The sequence below is a fragment of the Ascaphus truei genome, chromosome 19 (genome assembly GCF_040206685.1).
Source record: "Ascaphus truei isolate aAscTru1 chromosome 19, aAscTru1.hap1, whole genome shotgun sequence".
In the NCBI taxonomy this organism is placed as follows: Eukaryota; Metazoa; Chordata; class Amphibia; order Anura; family Ascaphidae; genus Ascaphus; species Ascaphus truei.
The window spans coordinates 26,230,272-26,252,349 of record NC_134501.1 but is presented as its reverse complement, the minus strand read 5'-3'; the positions used below and the strand labels follow the sequence as shown (position 1 = coordinate 26,252,349).

Sequence of the window (22,078 nt, the reverse complement as noted above, 5' to 3'; positions counted from 1 at the left end):
ACGCCACAGGGGCAACTAGAATATTACAAACTATATGGTGATTAAAAATAAAACGGTGTAATCCACTCCTAGAAGTGAACACGTTTGTCCTATTTAAGGGGTCAGTCCCTCCTAGGGGCAAAGTGTACTAATGGCAGTGACAGGGTTAAGGGGTCAGTCCCTCCTAGGGGCAAAGTGTACTAATGGCAGTGACATGGTTAAGGGGTCAGTCCCTCATAGGAGAAAAGTGTACTAATGGCAGTGACATGGTTAAGGGGTCAGTCCCTCCTAGGACCATAGTGTACTAATGGCAGTGACATGGTTAAGGGGTCAGTCCCTCATAGGAGCAAAGTGTACTAATGGCAGTGACATGGTAAAGGGGTCAGTCTCTCCTAGGACCATAGTGTACTAATGGCAGTGACATGGTTATGGAGTCAGTCCCTCATAGGACCATAGTGTACTAATGGCAGTGGCATGGTTATGGAGTCAGTCCCTCATAGGACCATAGTGTACTAATGGTAGTGACATGGTTAAGGGGTCAGTCCCTCCTAGGACCATATTGTACTAATGGCAGTGACATGGTTAAGGGGTCAGACCCTCCTAGGACCATAGTGTACTAATGGCAGTGACATGACCAATAAAACCACGGATATAGTGCGCAGTAACAGCAGAGAATTATGGGCGATAAAATAAAGCAGTGTAAATAAAAAGCAGTGGTACTGCAGGATCTTAAATAGAAAGCAGTTGTACTTTGGGCGTGTAAATAAAAAACACGACCTTAATCCCAAATACCCTCCCACATCATCACAACCACTGAAATCTGAATAAAAGGTCTTCCACAGGCATACGAAACCAGCACTGAGAAACGGTTAAATGCCCAAGTGCTTTCCTGCTACGGCAAGTTAAGGAGAGTGACGAGCCAGCAACCCATTCAGGGCAAGTCCACACAACAAGCACAAAGACACAATCATGCTCTCTTACGGGTTTCCGCTTTCCATTTGGGGCGTGCGTGTCGCTGCTGGCGCCCTCGTTCTGATCGAGGTGGGAGAAGGGGCGGGCGGCCCCCCAGGACTCCAGGTACCGCGTCATCCTGACGGACGGTCGCACCTTCAGCCCGTCGTTCACTCGCGGCTTGTGGAGGTGATTGCTGCGGACACGGCGTTGCTTGGACTGAAGACAAAGGGAGAAAATCCCCCGTCACTATACGACCCGGCACACGATCCGCCGGGCCGGACCCCGCGAATCAATGCGCGGTGACATCCGGACATACTTAATACTACTATATACAGGCATACCCCACTTTATTGTACGCAATGGGACCGGAGCAGGTATGTAAAGCACTCCCTTTTTTCCACTTTACAATGCATGTACTGTACTGCAAACATCATATATGTGCAGAACTGATGTAAATAACGCATTTGTAATCAAAATAAATACAGCAGGCTTTATTGAAAGAAAATCTTTAATGTCAGCTGATTTTTCTTACTAGTGCTGGCAGATGGAGAGGGCATAGCTTCTACTGTACAGTATTTTTACTGTAACACAAAACAAAAAGCGATAAACAGCACTCAAAATTGGAATAACAAATGACTAAATGCCGGGTGCAGCAGGAACAAGGAGGACCCTAATTCCCCCTATAGCAGTAACCAAATATCAACCAATGTTCCAGCACTCACTGTCTCTACCGAAAAATCGTCAACCCTCTTTCCACCAACCAATAATCAGCCAAATCCCACAATCAAAGATAATGTGATGCGCAGCAAAACGGAGCAGCAGCTCATTTATTTATTTTATTTATTTATAAAATATTTTACCAGGAAGTAATACATTGAGAGTTACCTCTCGTTTTCAAGTATGTCCTGGGCACAGAGTAAAACAAATAATACATGGTTACAAGTACAGTTACATAAATGAACAGGGTATACATTATAAACAAGACATTGCGTGCACAGTTAAAGAAAATATATATTATGGGCGTATGAAACAGTTACAGACCAGATTAAACTGTGAGACAGCCTTAGATTTGAAAGAACTTAAACTGGTGGTGGATGTGAGAGTCTCTGGTAGGTTGTTCCAGTTTTGGGGTGCACGGTAAGAGGAGGAACGTCCGGATACTTTGTTGAGCCTTCGGACCAAGAACAGTCTTTTGGAGTCTGATCTCAGATGATAAGTGCTGCATGTGGAAGGGGTGAGGAGCTTGTTCAGGTAGCTGGGTAGCTTGCCCATGAAGAATTTAAAGGCAAGACAGGAAAGGTGAACTTTGCGCCTAGACTCTAGTGATGACCAATCTAGTTCTTTGAGCATTTCGCAGTGATGTGTGTTGTAGTTGCATTGGAGAACAAAACGACAAATTGAATTGTAGAGGGTGTCAAGTTTGCTAAGGTGGGTTTGAGGAGCCGACCTCCTAGAGCTCATAGTACCTAGAGTACAGAACCAGCAAGCGTTCCAATCTACTGAGCAGCAAACAACCGAAAATCAAACCATATGATCCTTGGCAGCAACAAACTCTCTCTCACTCCTGCTGTGGGGGGCTGTTATGTGGATTAAGTAGAGTCATCAGGGGCCAGACGCTTTTTTGCGGGCGATTTCGATGGACTACTTGAAGTAGAAATGAGGTGATCCGAAGAAGGAGAGAAAAACCGGAGCACAGCCACGCAAAAAAGTCGATGTCCAGGGCTACAGCATGGTGCTAACAAGGTCTTTATTAAATGGTTGACTACATGGTACAGACAGGCTATAAAAGCTTACTCTTACGCGTTTCACGCTACACGTAGCGCTTCGTCAGAGAGTACATATCATCCTATTGTCAGTGTCCATTTTTGTAGTCTTTTCCAGCGAACCGGAAGTGACGTATCGGCAACAAGCCGCATGCTAATTGGCTGCGGGACTTGTAAACAAGTCTCTAAACGCTCACGTCATACACACACTACGGATGGGGGAAATGGACATACTACTGAACTTAACTAAATAACATGCTTATCATCTAAACAAACGAGACGGACACAAGTAAGGCTTAGGCCCCGCTCCCTCCGTCAGCGCGCCAGCACGGCAGACAGGCGGGGCGCTGACATACACAGACCGCGATATGCGGTCTGTAGGGAGCGGGAGCCAGAGGGGGAGGTGGGCGGGAGTGGGAGGCTTGAGCGGGAGGGGGGGCGCTTGAGCGGAGGGACCCGCTACTCTCCCCCCCCCTCCCTCCACGGGCTCGGGCTGGAGCTGCTGATGGAAGTAATCACAAGCAACACACACACACACTCATACACACACGCAGGCACTCTCACACACACACACACACACACGCACGCAGGCACTCATACACATACACACATACACACACAGACAGAGGCAGGCATTCACGCACTCAGGCACACACATACACAAACACAGATAGGCACTCAGACACACACATACACACACACAGACACGCACTCACGCTGCTTTCCCTCCACACTCCTCCCCGCTCCCCGAAGCCTCTCCTCCTCCCGAAGCCTCCCCTCCTCATTGGCTCACAGCCACACCACGTGACGCGTCGAAGCTAGGGATTACAATTCTCTTGTATCCCCTAGCGGCTGACGCGTCACAGCGTGTAGTGAGCTGTGCAGCTAGGGGGGACCGGCTCCGCAGGATTCCCCTGCTGGTGGGGAACTCGCGTGTGGCCGCCCGCGCCGCCGGGCGCAGCGGGTCCCAGCCCTAATGGTAAATGTAATAACCGGATCTGAGAACAGAAATATTGAAACGGATCAATACACATAATAACAAGATAAAAACAATAGAATGTGTGAAATGGAGGTACTGATACAGGCTGGATGCAAGCTTGTCCTGGAATATGAACTACCAAAAAAGAATATATAAAAAAAGGAATATATAAAGAACAAAATGATCTAATATTAAAATATATAATGTTCTAATCTCATGATAAGTCCTCTAAACCAAATCAAAATTCTCGGAATATAACAACCAAATATGTCAAACATATGTAATTAATTATATATATAGATCACGAAACGCGTTAGGGTGGGAGGAGCTTGGAGTTGCTGTCGGCAGGGGACTCCTAGAGACTCAAGAGGCGCTTAGTGTGTGACGCTAGCTGGCTGTGTACCAGAACGCAGCCTAACGAGTGAGAAACACAGGCGTGTCAGACCGGCTGGGGAGAAGCAGTGAGAGTGCGTATCTCAACCGGAGGAGTCAAGGGAGTACCCCTACAAGCTGCGGACGGCATCCTCAAGACGTTTTCAACCACATGCATATATGTGAGTGCATGTAAGTGTGTTTTAGGCTTGTCGTCAGCCGTTTTTTCTAATTAAATTTGTGCAATCTTTGCTATTGTCCTCTCTCTCTCTCTGGGGTTCCGTGTGATGTGGGAGATCCTTGAACCACGGAGCTCTAAGGGATTGAGGAAGTACTCGTGGATTCGTGGTACCAGTGGATGCGGAAGGGGATCAAGCACAGATTGTCTCAACTGTATTCAGAAAGAGTCATTCCTGTAAGTAGGCATTGTCTACATTGGCATCTGTATTGTGTAAAGGGCAGCTTTTAAGACCAGGAGTACTGCGCAGTGGTGTGCCTCTTTATCATTTCTAGGTACATTGGGAAGTTGCAGCAGTGAAGAAAATCTTCCGACATCATGTTCATGATTTGGACTCTCTGTGGGAATCTTAAGAGACTGTTTTGTTTCCTATGGACACAGTGTAATTTTGAGTGCCAGGTATCCTTTTTTTTCCTTACCATACTTTTGTATGCAGGTTGGAGGTGACTTGCATTGTGGGAGGCCTTTGGCAGCTCCGTCCTTTTGTTAACACAATTGGTTTTTCACATTTGTTATTTTTGCACAGTATTATAGTATTTGTTGCACTTGTAATTGTACATCACAGGTTAAGCGCTGTTTAGTAAGGGTTTAATTTTATTATTAACATTGAAGGGGGCTATGACACATTGATCCACGGGCTGCAGTAGTGAGGTGCTATTCGGTGGTAGGAATTCCACACGAATGTTGGAGTTCAGCTGATTTAACGATCGAGGTTGGCCAGGAGCATTGTCTACAAGGAGCAAAATTCTGGAAGGGATATTGTTGTCCTTGCAATAGGCTTTCGCCTCGGGTACAAAGCAGGTGTCAAACCAGTCTTCGAAAGGGGCTGCAGTCACCCATGCTTTTCTATTAGACCTCCAATGCACTGGAAGTCTACTTTTAAAGTAGTTCTTTAAAGTTCTAGGGTTTTGCCAGCGATAAATTAGCATAGGCTTTATCTTTAAGGTACCGGAAGCATTGCCACCTAACAGAAGGGTTATTCTATCTTTAGCTGGCTTGTAGCCAGGCATGGTTTTCTCCTCTCTTGCGATGAAGGTTCTTGCAGGCGTCTTCTTCCAGAACAGACCAGTCTCATCCACATTAAAATTGTGATCCTTTAGGTAGCATTCGTCATCAATTATTCTGGCACGGCCGCGTGGATAGCTTTCTGCAGCCTCGGTATCTGCGGCCGCTGCCTCTCCTTGCACTTTGATGTTATGTATGTTAGACATCTTCTTGAACCTATCAAACCATCCGCGGCTCGCAACAAATTCTGCGTCCTTCGCTGCCTCACCTTTCTTAGCCTTCAGGTCATTGAATAGGCCTAAGGCTTTACTTTGACTAATTGCCTGGTTTATAGGAACATGGCAGTCAGATTTTCTATCAGAAATTATTACGGGTCTCTCCATGTCTGCAACAACGCTATCCTTTTCTCTAATTGTTGTTGTGTTAATTGACGCAGCACTCTTAATTTCTGCAATGATTTTGTCTTTACTCTTCATGACAGTATTAACGGTGGTACGAGTGAAGCCTTCGGCCGATCTCAGCTTGAGAAGCACCTTCATCATACATTGTAATCATTTTAAGCTTCATATCTAAAGTAATCGATATACGAGTTTTTTTTTTATCTGCCATTACGTGGAATAAAATATACTGCACAGGAAGAAAAAACTGATTACCACTTGGCAAGCTTGCAGCCCCGGTGGAATTATGAGATGTTATACAGCAGGGCCTCGGGTATACGGCGGGTTCCGTTCCAGGGGCCCGCCGTATAGTAAAAATCGCCGGAAAGCGGATCCGGCGATTTTCAGTTCTGTGCATGCGTTTTCGCCGTTCTGCGCATGCGCAGCCTATGGTCTGCGTGCGCAAACTACGGTATGCGCGTGCAAACAACGGTCTGCGCATGCACGCCGGGCGCAACCGCCCATTCTGCGCATGCGCGACTGAGGATCAAAGATGGCGGCCCCCTTCTCGGTATCGGCGGATCGCCGAGAAGCGGGGCCCTGCTGTAAATCCTGATTGTGCTTACAAAAATAGAAGAAAGGGCACGAAGGTGGGGTGCATTTATTTGACTGACTGATATATTTTTGGGACTTTGATTTGTGACTTTAGTGAAAACAATACAGTAAAATACTGCACAGTGTTTTACAATGCTGCGCTTCCTCGCTCAGGTCCTTGCTCAGCTTGGCTTACACAGGGATGAAATTCACAGCCTCTATGTGCTGTACATGTAGTTTCCCCGCTTGACCAGAGCTCCAGTACAGGTAGGGAGCCGGTTTAGGAGGTGCTGAAAGGCGCATGCGCGAACTGCTGTTTCACCATTGGCTGAGGTGAATTGGTGACAACTAGGCGGACTGAAGGGGCAGCTTCAGCGCAACGAATGGGAGCAAGCAAGGAGGTGAGAGGCGCGCACGCGGGACACTATTGTATAGTGTGCGGATTGATGGCGGCGCCCGATCTCCCTGTTCCCCCCCTGCCCTCCCCCTCCCATCTGTCCCCGTTCCCCCTCACTCCCGCTCCGTTAGGGACCAGATTGAAGGAGGTTGTGGTAATGTTTATGTGCGCACGGCACCGCGCGCGCACGCCGCCCCCTGGTGTCCGTACTCGCGAAGCACGCGTACGTACACAGGGGTATGGTCCAATTAAAAATAAATGTACGTACTTGCGAGTGTACGAAAAGCGGGTGTACTTAAAACGGGGTATGCCTGTACATTTTAATATACAGATTCAGGTCTAAACATGTAAACACACACAATAATAAAGTGAATATTGTGCTTATATAGAGCTGATAGTGTACACAGCGCTATACAAACATTTTGCAGACACGAGTCTCTGCCCCGTGGGGCTTACAATTTAAATTTGGTGCCTGGGGCACAGGGATAAAAAGTGACTCGCCCAAAGTCACAAGGAGCGGACCCCGGGAAACTGAACCCAGAGTCATCCCCTATAAAGGCAGATTGTTCAAATAAGGGCGACTCGCATGGGAGTTAATCTGTGGCATAAAACGTCTGAGGAAAGACTGCAGGACCTTATTATGCACAGCGACTAGGGGAGAGAAGGGAGAGGGGGATATCAGAGACACTGTCACATGTATAAAGGGTTCATATGTGCAGGTTATAGGAGAGAAGGGAGTGTGTGTGTGTGTGTGTGTGTGTGTGTGTGTGTGTGTGTGTGTGTGTGTGTGTGTGTGTGTGTGTGTGTGTGTGTGTCAGACAGTGTGTGTGTGTGTGTGTCAGACAGTGTGTGTGTGTGTGTGTGTGTGTGTGTGTGTCAGACAGTGTGTGTGTGTGTGTGTGTGTGTGTGTGTCAGACTGTGTGTGTGTGTGTGTGTGTGTGTGTGTGTGTGTGTGTGTGTGTGTGTGTGTGTGTGTGTGTGTGTGTGTGTGTGTGTGTCAGACAGTGTGTGACAGACAGTGTGTGTGTGTGTGTGTGTGTGTGTGTGTGTGTGTGTGTGTGTGTGTGTGTGTGTGTATGGGAGAGTGTGTGCGCGCGTGTGTGTAGAACACCAGAGGTACCCCCCAATCAGTCACCCCCTCCCCACCCAGTAACCCAGTCAGTCACCTTCTTTAATTTTTTTTAAAGCGGGCATGGGGGCGGGACTAGGTGCGGTGCTGGGGCGGGACTAGGGCGGGGTTGGGAGCGGGGTTGGAGGCGGGACTAGGGTGGGGTTGGGGCCGGGACTAGGGTGGGGTTGGGGGCGGTCCTAGGGTGGGGTGGGGGTGGGACTAGGGCGGGGGCGGGACTAGGGCGGGGTTGGGGGTGGGACTAGGTTGGGGGCGGGACTAGGGCGGAGCGGGACTAGGGCGGGGTTGGGGCAGGGTTAGGGCGGGGCTAGGGTGGGGTTGGGGCGGGACTAGGGTGGGACTAGGGCGGGGTTGGGGTGGTACTAGGGCGGGGTTGGGGTGGGACTAGGGCGGGGTTGGGGCGGGGTTAGGGCAGGGCTAGGGCGGGACTAGGGTGGTGTTGAGGCGGGACTAGGGTGGGGTTTGGGGTGGGACTAGGGCGGGGTTGGGGCGGGACTAGGGCGGGGTTAGGGCGGGGCTAGGGCGGGACTAGGGTGGTGTTGGGGCGGGACTAGGGTGGGGTTTGGGGCGGGACTAGGGTGGGGTTTGGGGTGGGACTAGGGCGGGGTTGGGGCGGGACTAGGGCGGGGTTGGGGCGGGACTAGGGCGGGGTTGGGGGTGGGACTAGGGCAGGGTTGGGGCGGGACTAGGTGACGCGTAGATTTTTTTGTTTGGCGAGTAGATTTGTGGGTGATTTGCCGACCACTGCTTATACATGTATCTCCATTCACCTTTGGTGCGCTGTGTCTTTGCTTTTATCGTTATCTGTTTCTATGAGTTTAACACTCTTCCCCCCCTCCCCCATAGAAAAGAGACTCACGTTGGGATCGATGACCAGGTAGGTTTTGATGTTCATGTCTTTAAGGTAGGGGTCCCTCAGCTCTCCTTGACCCTCTTCCACGCTGTAAGCTCCGCTCAGATGATTCAGCGTCGCTTCAGTGATATGAACCCGACTGGAGGAGACAAGGACACCGGTGAAGTGTCCCCCAAAAATGTGCCACTCGATCCCAACCCCAGCTTACACCTACCCCAGTGGTGGCCAAATCCAGTCCACAGGGGCCACCAACAGGTCAGGTCTTCAGGATATCCCTTCTTCAGCACAGGTGGCTCAGTCGAAGACCTGACCAGTTGGTGGCCCTTGAAGACTGGAGTTGGCCACCTTGCCCTACCCCTACGTGAATTCTTTCCCTGGAAGTGGGGCAGGAGGTACAGAGCTTCGGGTTGACGGTCTTACCCAGGTATGCCGGCAGATTCCATGCGATTGGCCAAGGAGACGTCGTGAGACCAGACATCAAACTGCCACTTCCGAAGGCCGATGACACCACACAGGACGTTCCCGGAATGGACGCCAACTCTCATGTTGATATCGGCGCCGGTGGCTTCTCTCACCCGCCTGTGCAAAGCGAAGGTCAAAGTCAGTCTTGGAGAGAACCAGGTCCGTATTTACGGAGGCGTTCTATCCCACAAGACACCATAAGGGCCATGGACATCTTGTGGGACAGTACTGCTGAGTAAATAGGTGCCTCTGTGCCTGCATATGGAAGAACTTTGAGCTGATTTCCACACCCAGCACAGGACTGCTTATAACAAGTGATCTTTTTCATCCCGCTCACATATCTTACGAGCATGTTAACCAGCTAGTAACCAAAGCAGAATGATCTGCTAATGTATATTCTTTCTGTTGTTGATCAGAATTAAGATAACAGATAAATGTACTTAAAGGTATCAGTCCTTCCTAGGGGCAAAATGTACTAATGGCAGTGACATGGTTAAGGGGTTAGTCCTTCCTAGGAGCAAAGTGTACTAATGGCAGTGACAGGGTTAAGGGGTCAGTCCCTCCTAGGAGCAAAGTGTACTAATGGCAGTGACATGGTTAAGGGGTCAGTCCTTCCTAGGGGCAAAGTGTACTAATGGCAGTGACATGGTTAAGGGGTCAGTCCTTCCTAGGGGCAAACTGTACTAATGGCAGTGACATGGTTAAGGGGTCAGTCCCTCCTAGGGGCAAAGTGTACTAATGGCAGTGACATGGTTAAGGGGTCAGTCCCTCCTAGGGGCAAAGTGTACTAATGGCAGTGACATGTTTAATACTCAGTGTTAACGGGAGGGGGGGGATAATGCCTGTTACTTGCAAGTACCGCGTTTCTTACACTTTTGATTATATGGAATATTTTTGCCCCCTCGTACAACACCTACTTTATGGATTCACACATATCCAGGCCCATCTTGACGCAGTTCTTGGCATTGTTCGGTAAAGATACCGGGAGGCCGGAGACGCAGTAATAACAGTCGCCCAAAATCTTTATTCTCATGCATTCATTCTCCTGCGGAGACATATGCGAGAGCATCGGTAAACGCGCGGACGTGGGGTTCGGAAACCAGATGTATCGTGTCTTGGAATACAGCTAATCTGGACCCAAAACATTGGCCACTCTCTTTTTATTCTATATATTGTCTGGCTTCTCTCGGGATGTTAAAATGGCCGCCGGCCATTTGGTTTAGGGTTCTATTAAATTGTTCTAATATACTTGTTCTTGCCAAACAGTTATACCAGGAGTCAAATTAATAAAAAGTTAGCAACAACCCAGTAATTACAGTGATTTAATATTACCCTAAACTACTTTTATTTTATTTTAATTATCTTAAGATTCAAATAAATGAAGGGGAGATAAAACCCCAGTAATGGAATAATTTATTCTGCATTTTAAGCTGCGGGTTTTAATGCTGTGTGACTGCAGCGGAAGCCAGAGATAATTAAGATTAAACTAAGTTGGTTATTACAAGGTTCATTAAAAGGAATAAAGCTGGAATTCCAGTAGGATACTCTGTGTTACTTTATGGTGCATTATTAGTTTAAATCTATTTAAGAGCGTTGTGTCTATAATAATATAGCTGCACCCTGATGATAACATGCTGGAATAAAACAGGGGGGTTATTTTTAGTATATACTGTTCCCTGAACTTTCATTAAAGTCATTGGCTTTACGATGGCTTCCGGAGACACTGCCCTGTATTCTGTGCGCTGCCCGGGGATGGCGCGGCAGGCACCACAGCCGGAATTACCACAGTAATATCCTGTCTCACAAGGTATATGGGGGCTGTAAAAGTGGATGTAAGGACAGGAAGTATGCAGCTCTGCAGAAGATGTATGTGTAACGTTCATTACAAGCCAATAAAGAAATGAGGCAACTATACACACACACACTTATATATCTACAGACAGACACACACATAGATAGCTAGACAGACAGACAGACAGACATTCATTCAGACACAGACAGACCGACACACAGATAGATAGATAGATAGATAGATAGATAGATAGATAGATAGATAGATAGATAGATAGATAGATAGATAGATAGATAGATAGATAGATAATGTTAGCTATATGACAGATTTGAGGAGAGGTCATGTGACTGTTTAGATGTATATATCTGATACCACTTTAAGGGAAGCATTAGCAGGGTAGCTTTAACAACTTAAGAGTGCTGCATCTTAAATTGAACATCTTTAAGTGAATATATGCAGTTAGACAGTAGTTGGACTAGAGGTGGACTGGGAACTGCATCTTTCTGCAAACTCTTCTACACCGGGCAGCAAACGGTGAGCTGCTCTGACCACACTATAATCCCATGCTTGTTAGCCTGCACAATGAACCCCCCATGTACACTTTATTTATTGCAGCCTCTCCCAACACTTGACTGCACACCTGCTTCCCCCCCTGCCCCACCCCCCAAATGCAACATAACATTTTTGCAAGGAAAATGGACACCTCTGCTGTACTCTGCACACACTCACTTTGCTCACAACAGCTTCATGCAACATTACCTGCCTCTGTGATAATGAACCTGCTAGTTATCTCAACTCTGTTCTTTATTGTGACTTCATGGAAATGTTACTATCTCTATCCACTACAAACTCCTCCCTCCTGGCCACACCAATATCACCATACACCCTGGATTACTCAAAAGCCTTGCACTATCTACTGAATGTTGGTGGAGAACCCTGAAAACCAGCACACCAACCACTGCTCACTAAAATGGCCAACATCACAAATTTACAACTTGCAAACTATTCAAATTTCTACTCATACTATTACTCTATTTAGCAGGTGATATTGAACGTAACCCAGGCCCTCCCTTTACAACTCTGTCCCATACCCCTGAGAATACCCCCTTCAAATTCCAAAAAGGTCTGTCTGTCGCCGATATAAATATCCGGAGCCTGCTGCCCAAACTGGATGAATTAAGGGCATGGTGCCTAATGCATAAACCCAAAGTCATCATTCTTACAGAAACATGGCTAACCCCTAAAACCCTCGATCCAATTATTGCCATTCAGGGATACTCCATTTCTAGTAAAGACAGGTCAAAGAGAGGAGGAGGGGTGTTATTTTATATTGCAGACACCTTACCATTTAAACTGCTAAATTGTCCCCTAAATCCACCCTCTTTTGAAATTCTAGTTGGCAGAATATGCCTCCCCTTTTCTAAGCCCATCTTGCTTGCTGGCATCTACCGCCCCCCTAAAGCCCCTCTACAATCCGTGACTGATAGCACCCAGTTTCTTGGCTCAATTTCCTCTCTGAATGAGAAGAGTGAGCTGCTAGTTCTTGGGGATTTCAACTTCAATTGGCTCGACCCTAAAAACAAGAAAATCCAGATACAACTCAAGTCACTTAACCTATCGCAACTCATTTCCCAACCCAGAGGGACAAACCTCTCACAACCATTCCTTGCTAGATTGGATTCTCTCCTCAAACCCCAGCAGAATCCAATCCTCTGGCATCCTTCCTGACATTTTCAGTGACCATGCAATAGTGTACTGTGTAAAGAAAATGAAATCACCCCAATCAAGCCCTAAAGTTCTCCTCACTAGAACATTTAGAAACTTTAACCCACAACAGTTTCTGGATGACCTTACCAACTGCCCATGGCACAGAATCGATATAATTCCTGACCCTGATTCTGCGCTCGAATATTTCCAATCCGAGTTCTTAAAACTCTGCGATACCCATGCTCCACTACGCAAAATAAGGGTAAGGGGGCCCACCTTCCATGGGTTACAACTGACCTTATTGCACTCTACCAGTTCAGGGATGCCTTGTGGAAAAGCTACAAAGTAACTGGCACTACCAAGGATCTCAATCACTACAGATGCCTGCGGAACATGTGCACAAGGCAAACAAGACATGGAAAAGCACAATATTACTCTGACAATCTTCGCCAGAATAAATCAAATCCAGCTAACTTGTGGAAGGTTATCAACAATATATTCCAGCCTTCTAGCCATCAACAACCATGTAATATCATTGTGTTACTAGTTTTAAATATTTAGGCATATGGTTTGACTCCCACTTAACATTCGGGATGCACATTGATACCCTGACATCCAAAACCTATGCCAAACTAGGGGTACTTTACAGGAACAAATCCTCCCTAAGTCTGCTGGTCAGAAAGCGCATCGTTCAGCAGATGCTAATGCCAATTATAGGACTATGGGGACATAGTATATGGCTCGGCACCCCAAACTTGATACTCTCTACAATTCAATATGCTGTTTTGTTCACCAATGCAACTACAACACACATCATTGCGAAATGGTCAAAGAACTAGATTGGTCATCACTCGAGTCTAGGCGCAAAGTTAATCTTTCCTGTCTTGCCTTCAAATACTTTCTGGTACCCAGCTACCTGAACAAGCTCCTCACCCCTACCACATGCAGCATTTATCACCTGAGATCAGACTCCAAAAGACTGTTCATGGTCCCAAAGCTCTACAAAGTATCCGGCCGCTCCTCCTTCTCTTAATGTGCTCCCCAAAACTGGAACAACCTACCGGGGACTCTCACAGCCCCCACCAGTTTAAGTTCTTTCAAAACTAAACTAAACTCACATTTTAATCTGGTCTGTTACTGTTACATACGCCTATAATATATATTATCTCTAACTGTGCATGCAATGTCTTGTATATAATGAATAACCCTGTTTACTTATGTAACTATGTATTTGTAACCATGTATCTGTTATCACAACTCTGTTCCCAGGACATACTTGAAAACAAGATGTAACTCTCAATGTATTACTTCCTGGTAAAACATTTTATAGATAAAATAGCTGAGAGACCCGGCGTTGCCCGGGATGTAAATGCGTAATAGGTCGTATTATTTATAAATCGTGGAACAATAGGTGAGTATTTGTTGTAAAGGTTGGATAATAATGTTGAAAAGAAAGATGGAAGAAAATGTAATACGATGTTGTATAAAAATGGTTTATTGTAAACACACCACAGTACAATGTATATTTTGGTGACATAAGTGATGTAAAAATGTGAGGCGTGTGTCCTGCTAGGGTGTGAGGCGGCGGGTGTGTGGCGAGTGCGGGTGACAGCTGGTCAGTGATATTGTTGCGTAGGGGCAGGATGCGCCAGGTGTGTGTCGAGTGTGTGGGGTGGGTGAGAGGCGGCGGGTGTGTGTCGAGTGTGTGGGGTGGGTGAGAGGCGGCGGGTGTGTGTCGAGTGTGGCAGGTCTGTTTAGTGCGTGCGGCGGCTGTGTGGCGCGGGGATGTGAGCGGTGGGCGGGTGAAAGGCAGAAGTGCGGGTGGGCGAAAGGCAGAGGCGGGAGGGCGGACGAAAGGCGTTGAAGGAGGGGAGGTGAGGTCGGAGGGGTGGTGGGGGGTGGTGAAGGGGGGCGGAGGGGAGGTCGGAGGGGAGGTGAGGAGGGGTGGTGAGGGGAGGTGAAGGGGGGGCGGAGGGGAGGTGAAGGGGAGGTGAAGGGGGGATGACGGGAGGTGGAGGGGGTTGACGGGAGGTGAAGGGAGGGGGGGGGGGTGACAGGAGGTGAAGGGAGGGGGGGGGTGACAGGAGGCGAAGGGGGGGGGGTGACAGGAGGTGAAGGGAGGAAGGGAAGGGGGAGGTGGAGGAGAGGAAGGGGGAAGAGGGAGGTGGGGGAGGAGGGAGGAGAAGGGGGGAGGGGGGGAGGTGGGGGAAAGGGTGAAGGGGGGGAGGTAAGGGTGAAGGGGGGGAGGGGGAAAGGGGGTAAAGGTGGGGGAGGGGAAAAGGGGGGAAAGGTGGGGGAGGAGGGAAAGGGGGGAAAGAGGGGTGGAGGGGGGGAAGGGGGTGGAGGGGGGGAAAGAGGGGGGATGGGGAAAGGGGGAGGTGGAGGAGGGTAAGGGGGAGGTGAGGAGGGTAAGGGGGGAGGTGAGGAGGGGAAGGGGGAGGTGGAGGAGGGGAAGGGGGGGAGGTGGAGGAGGGGAAGGGGGGAGATGGAGGAGGGGAAGGGGGGAGATGGAGGAGGGGAAGGGGGAGATGGAGGAGGGGAATGGGGGAGGTGGTGGGAGGTGGTGGGAAGGGGGGAAGAGGGGGGAGGTGGTGGGAAGGAGGGGGGAGGTGGTGGGAAGGGGGGAGGTGGTGGGAAGGGGGGAGGAGGGGGGTGGTGGGAAGGGGGGAGGAGGGGGGAGGTGAGAAGGGGGGGAGGTGGGAAGGGGGGGAGGTGGTGGGAAGGTGGGAAGGGGGGGGAGGTGGTGGAAAGGGGGGGGGAGGTGGTGGGAAGAGGGGGAGGTGGTGGGAAGGTGGGGAGGTGGTGGGAGGTTGTAAGGGGGAGTGAAGGGAAGGTGAAGGTGGGGTGGAGGGGAGGTGAAGGGGGGGAGGTGAAGGGGGGGGGGAGGTGAAGGGGGGGAGGTGAAGGGGGGGGGGGGGTGGAGGGGAGGTGAAGGGGGGGGGTGGAGGGGAGGTGGAGGGGAGGTGAAGGGGGGGGTGGAGGGGAGGTGAAGGGGGGGTGGAGGGGAGGTGAAGGGGGGGTGGAGGGGAGGTGAAGGGGAGGTGAAGGGGGGTGAAGGGGGGGTGGAGGGGATGTGGAAGGGAGGGGAAGTGTAGTGAGGGGTGGGTGAGGGGAGGTGGAGGGGATGTGGAAGTGAGGGGTGGGTGAGGGGAGGTGGAGGGGATGTGGAAGGGAGGGGAAGTGTAGTGAGGGGTGGGTGAGGGGAGGGGAAGGCCGCTCACTCACCCGTCCGGCAGCTCCCACGTGGATCTGAGGCAGGAGGCAGCGTGTTGTGGCCGCTCCCCCGCTGACTGTAGTGGCGCCGGGGGGGGGGGGTGGAGGGGAAGTGAGTGAGGGGAGGTGATCACTCCGCTCCCCCGCTGAGTGTAGCGGCGCTGGGGGGGGGGGGGGGTGGAGGGGAAGTGAGTGAGGGGAAGTGAGTGAGGGGAGGTGATCACTCCGCTCCCCCGCTGAGTGTAGCGGCGCCGGGGGGGGGTGGAGGGGAAGTGAGTGAGGGGAAGTGAGTGAGGGGAGGTGATCACTCCGCTCCCCCGCTGAGTGTAGCGGCGCCGGGGGGGGTGGAGGGGAAGTGAGTGAGGGGAGGTGATCACTCCGCTCCCCCGCTGACTGTAGCGGCGCCGGGGGGGGGTGGAGGGGAAGTGAGTGAGGGGAGGTGATCACTCCGCTCCCCCGCTGAGTGTAGCGGCACCGGGGGGGTGGAGGGGAAGTGAGTGAGGGGAGGTGATCACTCCGCTCCCCCGCTGAGTGTAGCGGCGCCGGGGGGGGGTGGAGGGGAAGTGAGTGAGGGGAGGTGATCACTCCGCTCCCCCGCTGACTGTAGTGGCGCCGGGGGGGGGGGGGGTGGAGGGGAAGTGAGTGAGGGGAGGTGATCACTCCGCTCCCCCGCTGACTGTAGCGGCGCCGGGGGGGTGGAGGGGAAGTGAGTGGGGGGAGGTGAAGGGGGGTGAGGGGACGTGAAGACCGCTCAGTCACCCGTCCGGCCGCTCACTCACCCGTCCGGCAGCTCCCACGTGGAGGGGGGGGGGGGTGAAAGCGCGGGAAACAGGGAGAGACGGAGGAAGAGGCGGAGCCTCCGGGACCGGTGGGGAAGAGAGCGGGAGATGTGCTGCTAACACTGTGAGCCCCGCTAATGTATGTAACAGTGTGTGTGTGTGTGTGTGTGTGTGTGTGTGTGTGTGTGTGTGTGTGTGTGTTTTTTTTTGGACCTTTGGCCCGTCACTCCGCCTCAGGCCAATGAGAGGTGTGGGGGGCGGGCCAAGGGGGTGGTGTGAGTGTGTGAGCCCAATGAGAGGTGTGGGGGGCGGGCCAAAGGGGTGGTGTGAGTGTGTGAGCCCAATGAGAGGTGTGCGGGGGCGGGCGGCCCAAGGGACCAATGAGATTGCCGCTAGGGACACCGGACATCCAGGCAGGCAAACATACAGTGCTTTCACTAATATAGTATAAGATAGATTGATAGATAGACAGACAGACAGATACAGATAGATAGACAGACAGGGGGTATATTTTACCTTTGCTATTTGATCAAACTTCCCAAACAGCTCGTTGAGCATCACCACCAGCTCCTTGGGGGAGCAGTCACTGGCCAGGCGTGTGAACCCCACAATGTCAGCGTACAGGATGCTGCGGGGGAGCAGAGGGGAGCGTCCGTCACCAGGAAGTCATGGAGTGCATATTCTTCATCACCCCCCATTTTATTTAACCCCTTCTCAGCCAGAGGGGATAGCAACGCATTGCAAAGCATACATACGCACACAGACACACACACACATGCACACAAAGCATGCACAACCACACGCATACAAAGCCTGCACACACACGAAGCATGCGCACACACACAAAGCCTGCACACACACGAAGCTTGCGCACACACACACAAAGCCTGCACACACACGAAGCATGCGCACACACAAAGCATGCGCACACACAAAGCATGCGCACACACAAAGCATGCGCACACACACAGCATGTGCACACACAGCATGCGCACGCACACACAAAGCATGCGCGCGCACACACAAAGCATGCGCGCGCACACAAAGCATGCGCGCGCACACAAAGCATGCACGCGCACACAAAGCAAGCGCGCGCACACAAAGCATGCGCGCACACACAAAGCATGCGCGCACACACAAAGCATGCGCGCACACACAAAGCATGCGCGCACACACACAAAGCATGCACACACACACAAAGCATGCACACACACACAAAGCATGCGCACACACACAAAGCATGCGCACACACACAAAGCATGCGCACACACACAAAGCATGAGCACACACAAAAAGTATACGCACACACACACAATGCATACACTCACACACAAAGCATACACACACACACGAAGCACGCACGCACAATCACAGCATGCATGCACACCCACCCACAAAGCATGCACACACAGCATGCATGCAGACACACACGCACAAACATACAGAATACAGACACACAGACTTACAGCACACACATACAAAGCACATTCAGAGCCATGTGTTACTGGCCCCTTTAACAGTGAAGGGGTTAATGGACCCGTGACGCCACGTGTGCAGTAGCGTGCCCAGAATCGTGACGTCGGGCTGTGTGCGGCGCTCACCCACCTGACGTTCTGATGTCTCTTCACGTACAAGCTGTGGAAGTTCTTGTCCGGCTGGCGGATGTTGCTGGTTTCCTTCAGCCGGTCCTGGATCGCCAGCTTCATCTCCATGGAGATGTATACGGGGAGCACAGACAGCAACAGGTTCTCCTAAGGGAGGACGGGACACGGGGTCTGGCTGCAGTATTAGTGTCAGTGTGTGTGTGTGTGTGTGTGTGTGTGTGTGTGTGTGTGTGTGTGTGTGTGTGTGTGTGTGTGTGTGTGTGTGTGTGTGTGTGTTTGTAAGGCTGAGAGCGGTGACGTCACCAGCTCTCTAAGCATGAGCGCTCGGCTGTCCTAGCTATATCACCTTGTGCGCGCAAGCTTGGTGCGCTCGAAAGTCAGGGTTTTTTGTTTATCTAAGCGCTGAGCGGGGGTGAGCGTGTGTGCCCGCGCATGAGGGCGCACCGCATGAGCGTGGATGGGACGATCCATATTGACTAAGGTAAGCGTGCAAAGCGCTCAGCGCCAATGGGGACTCAGCCTAAGAGAGAATGTGTGTGTGTGCGTAAGAGAGAATGTGTGTGTGTGTGTGTGTGTGTGTGTGTGTGCGTCTGTGTAAGAGAGAATGTGTGTGTGTGTGTGTGTAAGAGAGAATGTGTGTATGTGTAAGAGAGTGAGTGAATGCGTGTGTGTGTGTGTGTGTGTGTGTGTGTGTGTGTGTGTGTGTGTGTGTGTGTGTGTGTGTGTGTGTGTGTGTGTGTGTGTGTGTGTGTGTGTGTGTGTGTGTGTAAGAGAGAATGAGTGTGTGTGTAAGAGAGAACGTGTGTATGTGTAAGAGAGTGAATGCATGCGGGTGTGTGTGTGTGTGTGTGTGTGTGTGTGTGTGTGTGTGTGTGTGTGTGTGTAAGAGAGAACGTGTGTATGTGTAAGAGAGTGAATGCATGCGGGGTGTGTGTGTGTGTGTGTGTGTGTGTGTGTGTGTGTGTGTGTGTGTGTGTGTGTGTGTGTGTGTGTGTGTGTGTGTGTGTAAGAGAGAACGTGTGTATGTGTAACAGAGTGAATGCATGCGGGTGTGTGTGTGTGTGTGTGTGTACGCACACGCGCGTTTGGGAAGATAAGATGACCCAAATACCTCCCCCCCAGCAAAAATAAAGTATTTGCTGACAGTATTCTCCCCTCCGTGCAGCCAGGGGGAAGCCATGTGCTGGTGAAGGGTCAAAACAGAGCGATAAAGCACTAACCAACTATATACACACACACACTGACATATACCGTACATGCAGACAGGCGCAGCGCCTATACAGACACTGTGCATGTTAATATACACACACACACTGACATATACCGTACATGCAGACAGGCGCAGCGCCTATACAGACACTGTGCATGTTAATATACACACACACACTGACATATACCGTACATGCAGACAGGCGCAGCGCCTATACATACACTGTGCATGTTAATATACACACACACACTGACATATACCGTACATGCAGACAGGCGCAGCGCCTATACAGACACTGTGCATGTTAATATACACACACACACTGACATATACCGTACATGCAGACAGGCGCAGCGCCTATACATACACTGTGCATGTTAATATACACACACACACTGACATATACCGTACATGCAGACAGGCGCCGCACCTATACATACACTGTGCATGTTAATATACACACACACACTGACATATACCGTACATGCAGACAGGCGCAGCGCCTATACAGACACTGTGCATGTTAATATACACACACACACTGACATATACCGTACATGCAGACAGGCGCCGCACCTGTACATACACTGTGCATGTTAATATACACACACACACTGACATATACCGTACATGCAGACAGGCGCCGCACCTATACATACACTGTGCATGTTAATATACACACACACACTGACATATACCGTACATGCAGACAGGCGCCGCACCTATACATACACTGTGCATGTTAATATACACACACACACTGACATATACCGTACATGCAGACAGGCGCAGCGCCTATACAGACACTGTGCATGTTAATATACACACACACACTGACATATACCGTACATGCAGACAGGCGCAGCGCCTATACAGACACTGTGCATGTTAATATACACACACACACTGACATATACCGTACATGCAGACAGGCGCAGCGCCTATACAGACACTGTGCATGTTAATATACACACACACACTGACATATACCGTACATGCAGACAGGCGCAGCGCCTATACATACACTGTGCATGTTAATATACACACACACACTGACATATACCGTACATGCAGACAGGCGCAGCGCCTATACAGACACTGTACATGTTAATATACACACACACACTGACATATACCGTACATGCAGACAGGCGCAGCGCCTATACAGACACTGTACATGTTAATATACACACACACACTGACATATACCGTACATGCAGACAGGCGCAGCACCTATACACACACTGTGCATGTTAATATACACACACACACTGACATATACCGTACATGCAGACAGGCGCAGCACCTATACACACACTGTGCATGTTAATATACACACACACACTGACATATACCGTACATGCAGACAGGCGCAGCACCTATACACACACTGTGCATGTTAATATACACAGAAAGCGAGAGGGAGCTAGATAGACACATACTGTAGATAGACAGACAGACAGATACTGTAGAGAGAGATATGAGAGAGAGAGAGAGAGAGAGAGAGAGAGAGAGAGAGAGAGAGAGAGAGAGAGAGAGAGAGAGAGAGAGAGAGAGAGAGAGATAGTAGATTATATGAGAAAGAGCAAGATTAGAGAGAGAGAGAGACAGAGATATTAGAAAGAAAAAGAAACATTAGAGAGAGATAAGATACTATAACCTGGAGCAGATTTATTTTACAAGAAATGAACATTGCAGACGTGTAAAAAGGTTACTGCTCCATTCCTGCTGTAAGAACAGAAAGACAGGCGCTCTTTTCAATCAGATCATTATTATTTAAAAAAAGTGAAAAGTTACGGGTCAGAAATACCGAAGGTGGGTACTTTGTCCTGACCGGTACCCTCACGCCTCCGCTGCTGGACATCAATATATTCACATACCCATATCTCTGCCCCATACATTTCTAAAAGGAACGGACAATACGTAGCATTGCCCCTATGGCGTTAAGGGGCGGTATAGAAATCTGGATTGTAGTGTCCTCACCTGCTGCCTCTTCTCTAGCTCCAGTTTCATCTTGATCCGGATGCACTTCACCGTGTAGCAGTACAGGTCCCTGGACGCATCCAGCATCTGACACTTGTGGAAGGCGCCCATTAGGTTCCCGCACAGGAAGATCACGCCGTTCGCAATTAGCTGAGAGAGAAAACGCAAACCCGTTTTATTTCCAGCACCCTTCCAACATCCTCTTCCGCGCATCCAGTAAAGGAGGGTGGGCCGCCGTGGTAAAATAAGGAAGGAGAGGAACTAGCTATTGGGCCAACACATAGTTGATATGCTACAATCTTTAGAAGAACCTCTCAGGGTTCTTCATCAGGTCTTAGCAAGTTATCCATGTCGTCTGCAAGAAGATCTCCAGCATAAAAGGTGCAGTCACACGTAGGTCCAAACGTTAACTCATATTGGGTTCAATGATTCTACCCACACCATTGATATACATTCCCACTCCACACACACCTTTTGTAAAGCGCTGTATACACTGTGGGCTCTTTACCAATTTATATTTACATACCTACACACAGACACAGTCACAGAGGCAGTCTCTCTTGGCTGTGAAACATTTTAAAGTGGAACATTGAAAGTGTCTGGAGTTAATTTTGGAGTTGAAATTGGAGGTGAAGATTAGAGGAAGATCTGGACTCTGCACAACAACAACTCTGCAGCTGCGAGAAC

At 50.0% G+C, this 22,078-nt stretch overlaps 1 protein-coding gene across 4 annotated transcripts in view; it reads right to left on the bottom strand.

Moving 5' to 3' along the window:
* The window catches only part of ADCY7 (adenylate cyclase 7), a 105,485-nt gene that overhangs the window by 7,751 nt on the left and 75,656 nt on the right, over positions 1-22,078 (bottom strand). For all 4 annotated transcript variants that reach the window (XM_075577022.1, XM_075577021.1, XM_075577020.1 and 1 more), the window contains exons 5-11: positions 21,392-21,541; positions 18,200-18,345; positions 17,111-17,222; positions 10,021-10,148; positions 9,062-9,220; positions 8,648-8,780; positions 961-1,149 (exon numbers count right to left, since the gene is read on the bottom strand). In XM_075577022.1, coding sequence (XP_075433137.1) covers positions 961-1,149; positions 8,648-8,780; positions 9,062-9,220; positions 10,021-10,148; positions 17,111-17,222; positions 18,200-18,345; positions 21,392-21,541 — 1,017 coding nt within the window. The remainder of the gene's footprint in view (positions 1-960; positions 1,150-8,647; positions 8,781-9,061; positions 9,221-10,020; positions 10,149-17,110; positions 17,223-18,199; positions 18,346-21,391; positions 21,542-22,078) is intronic.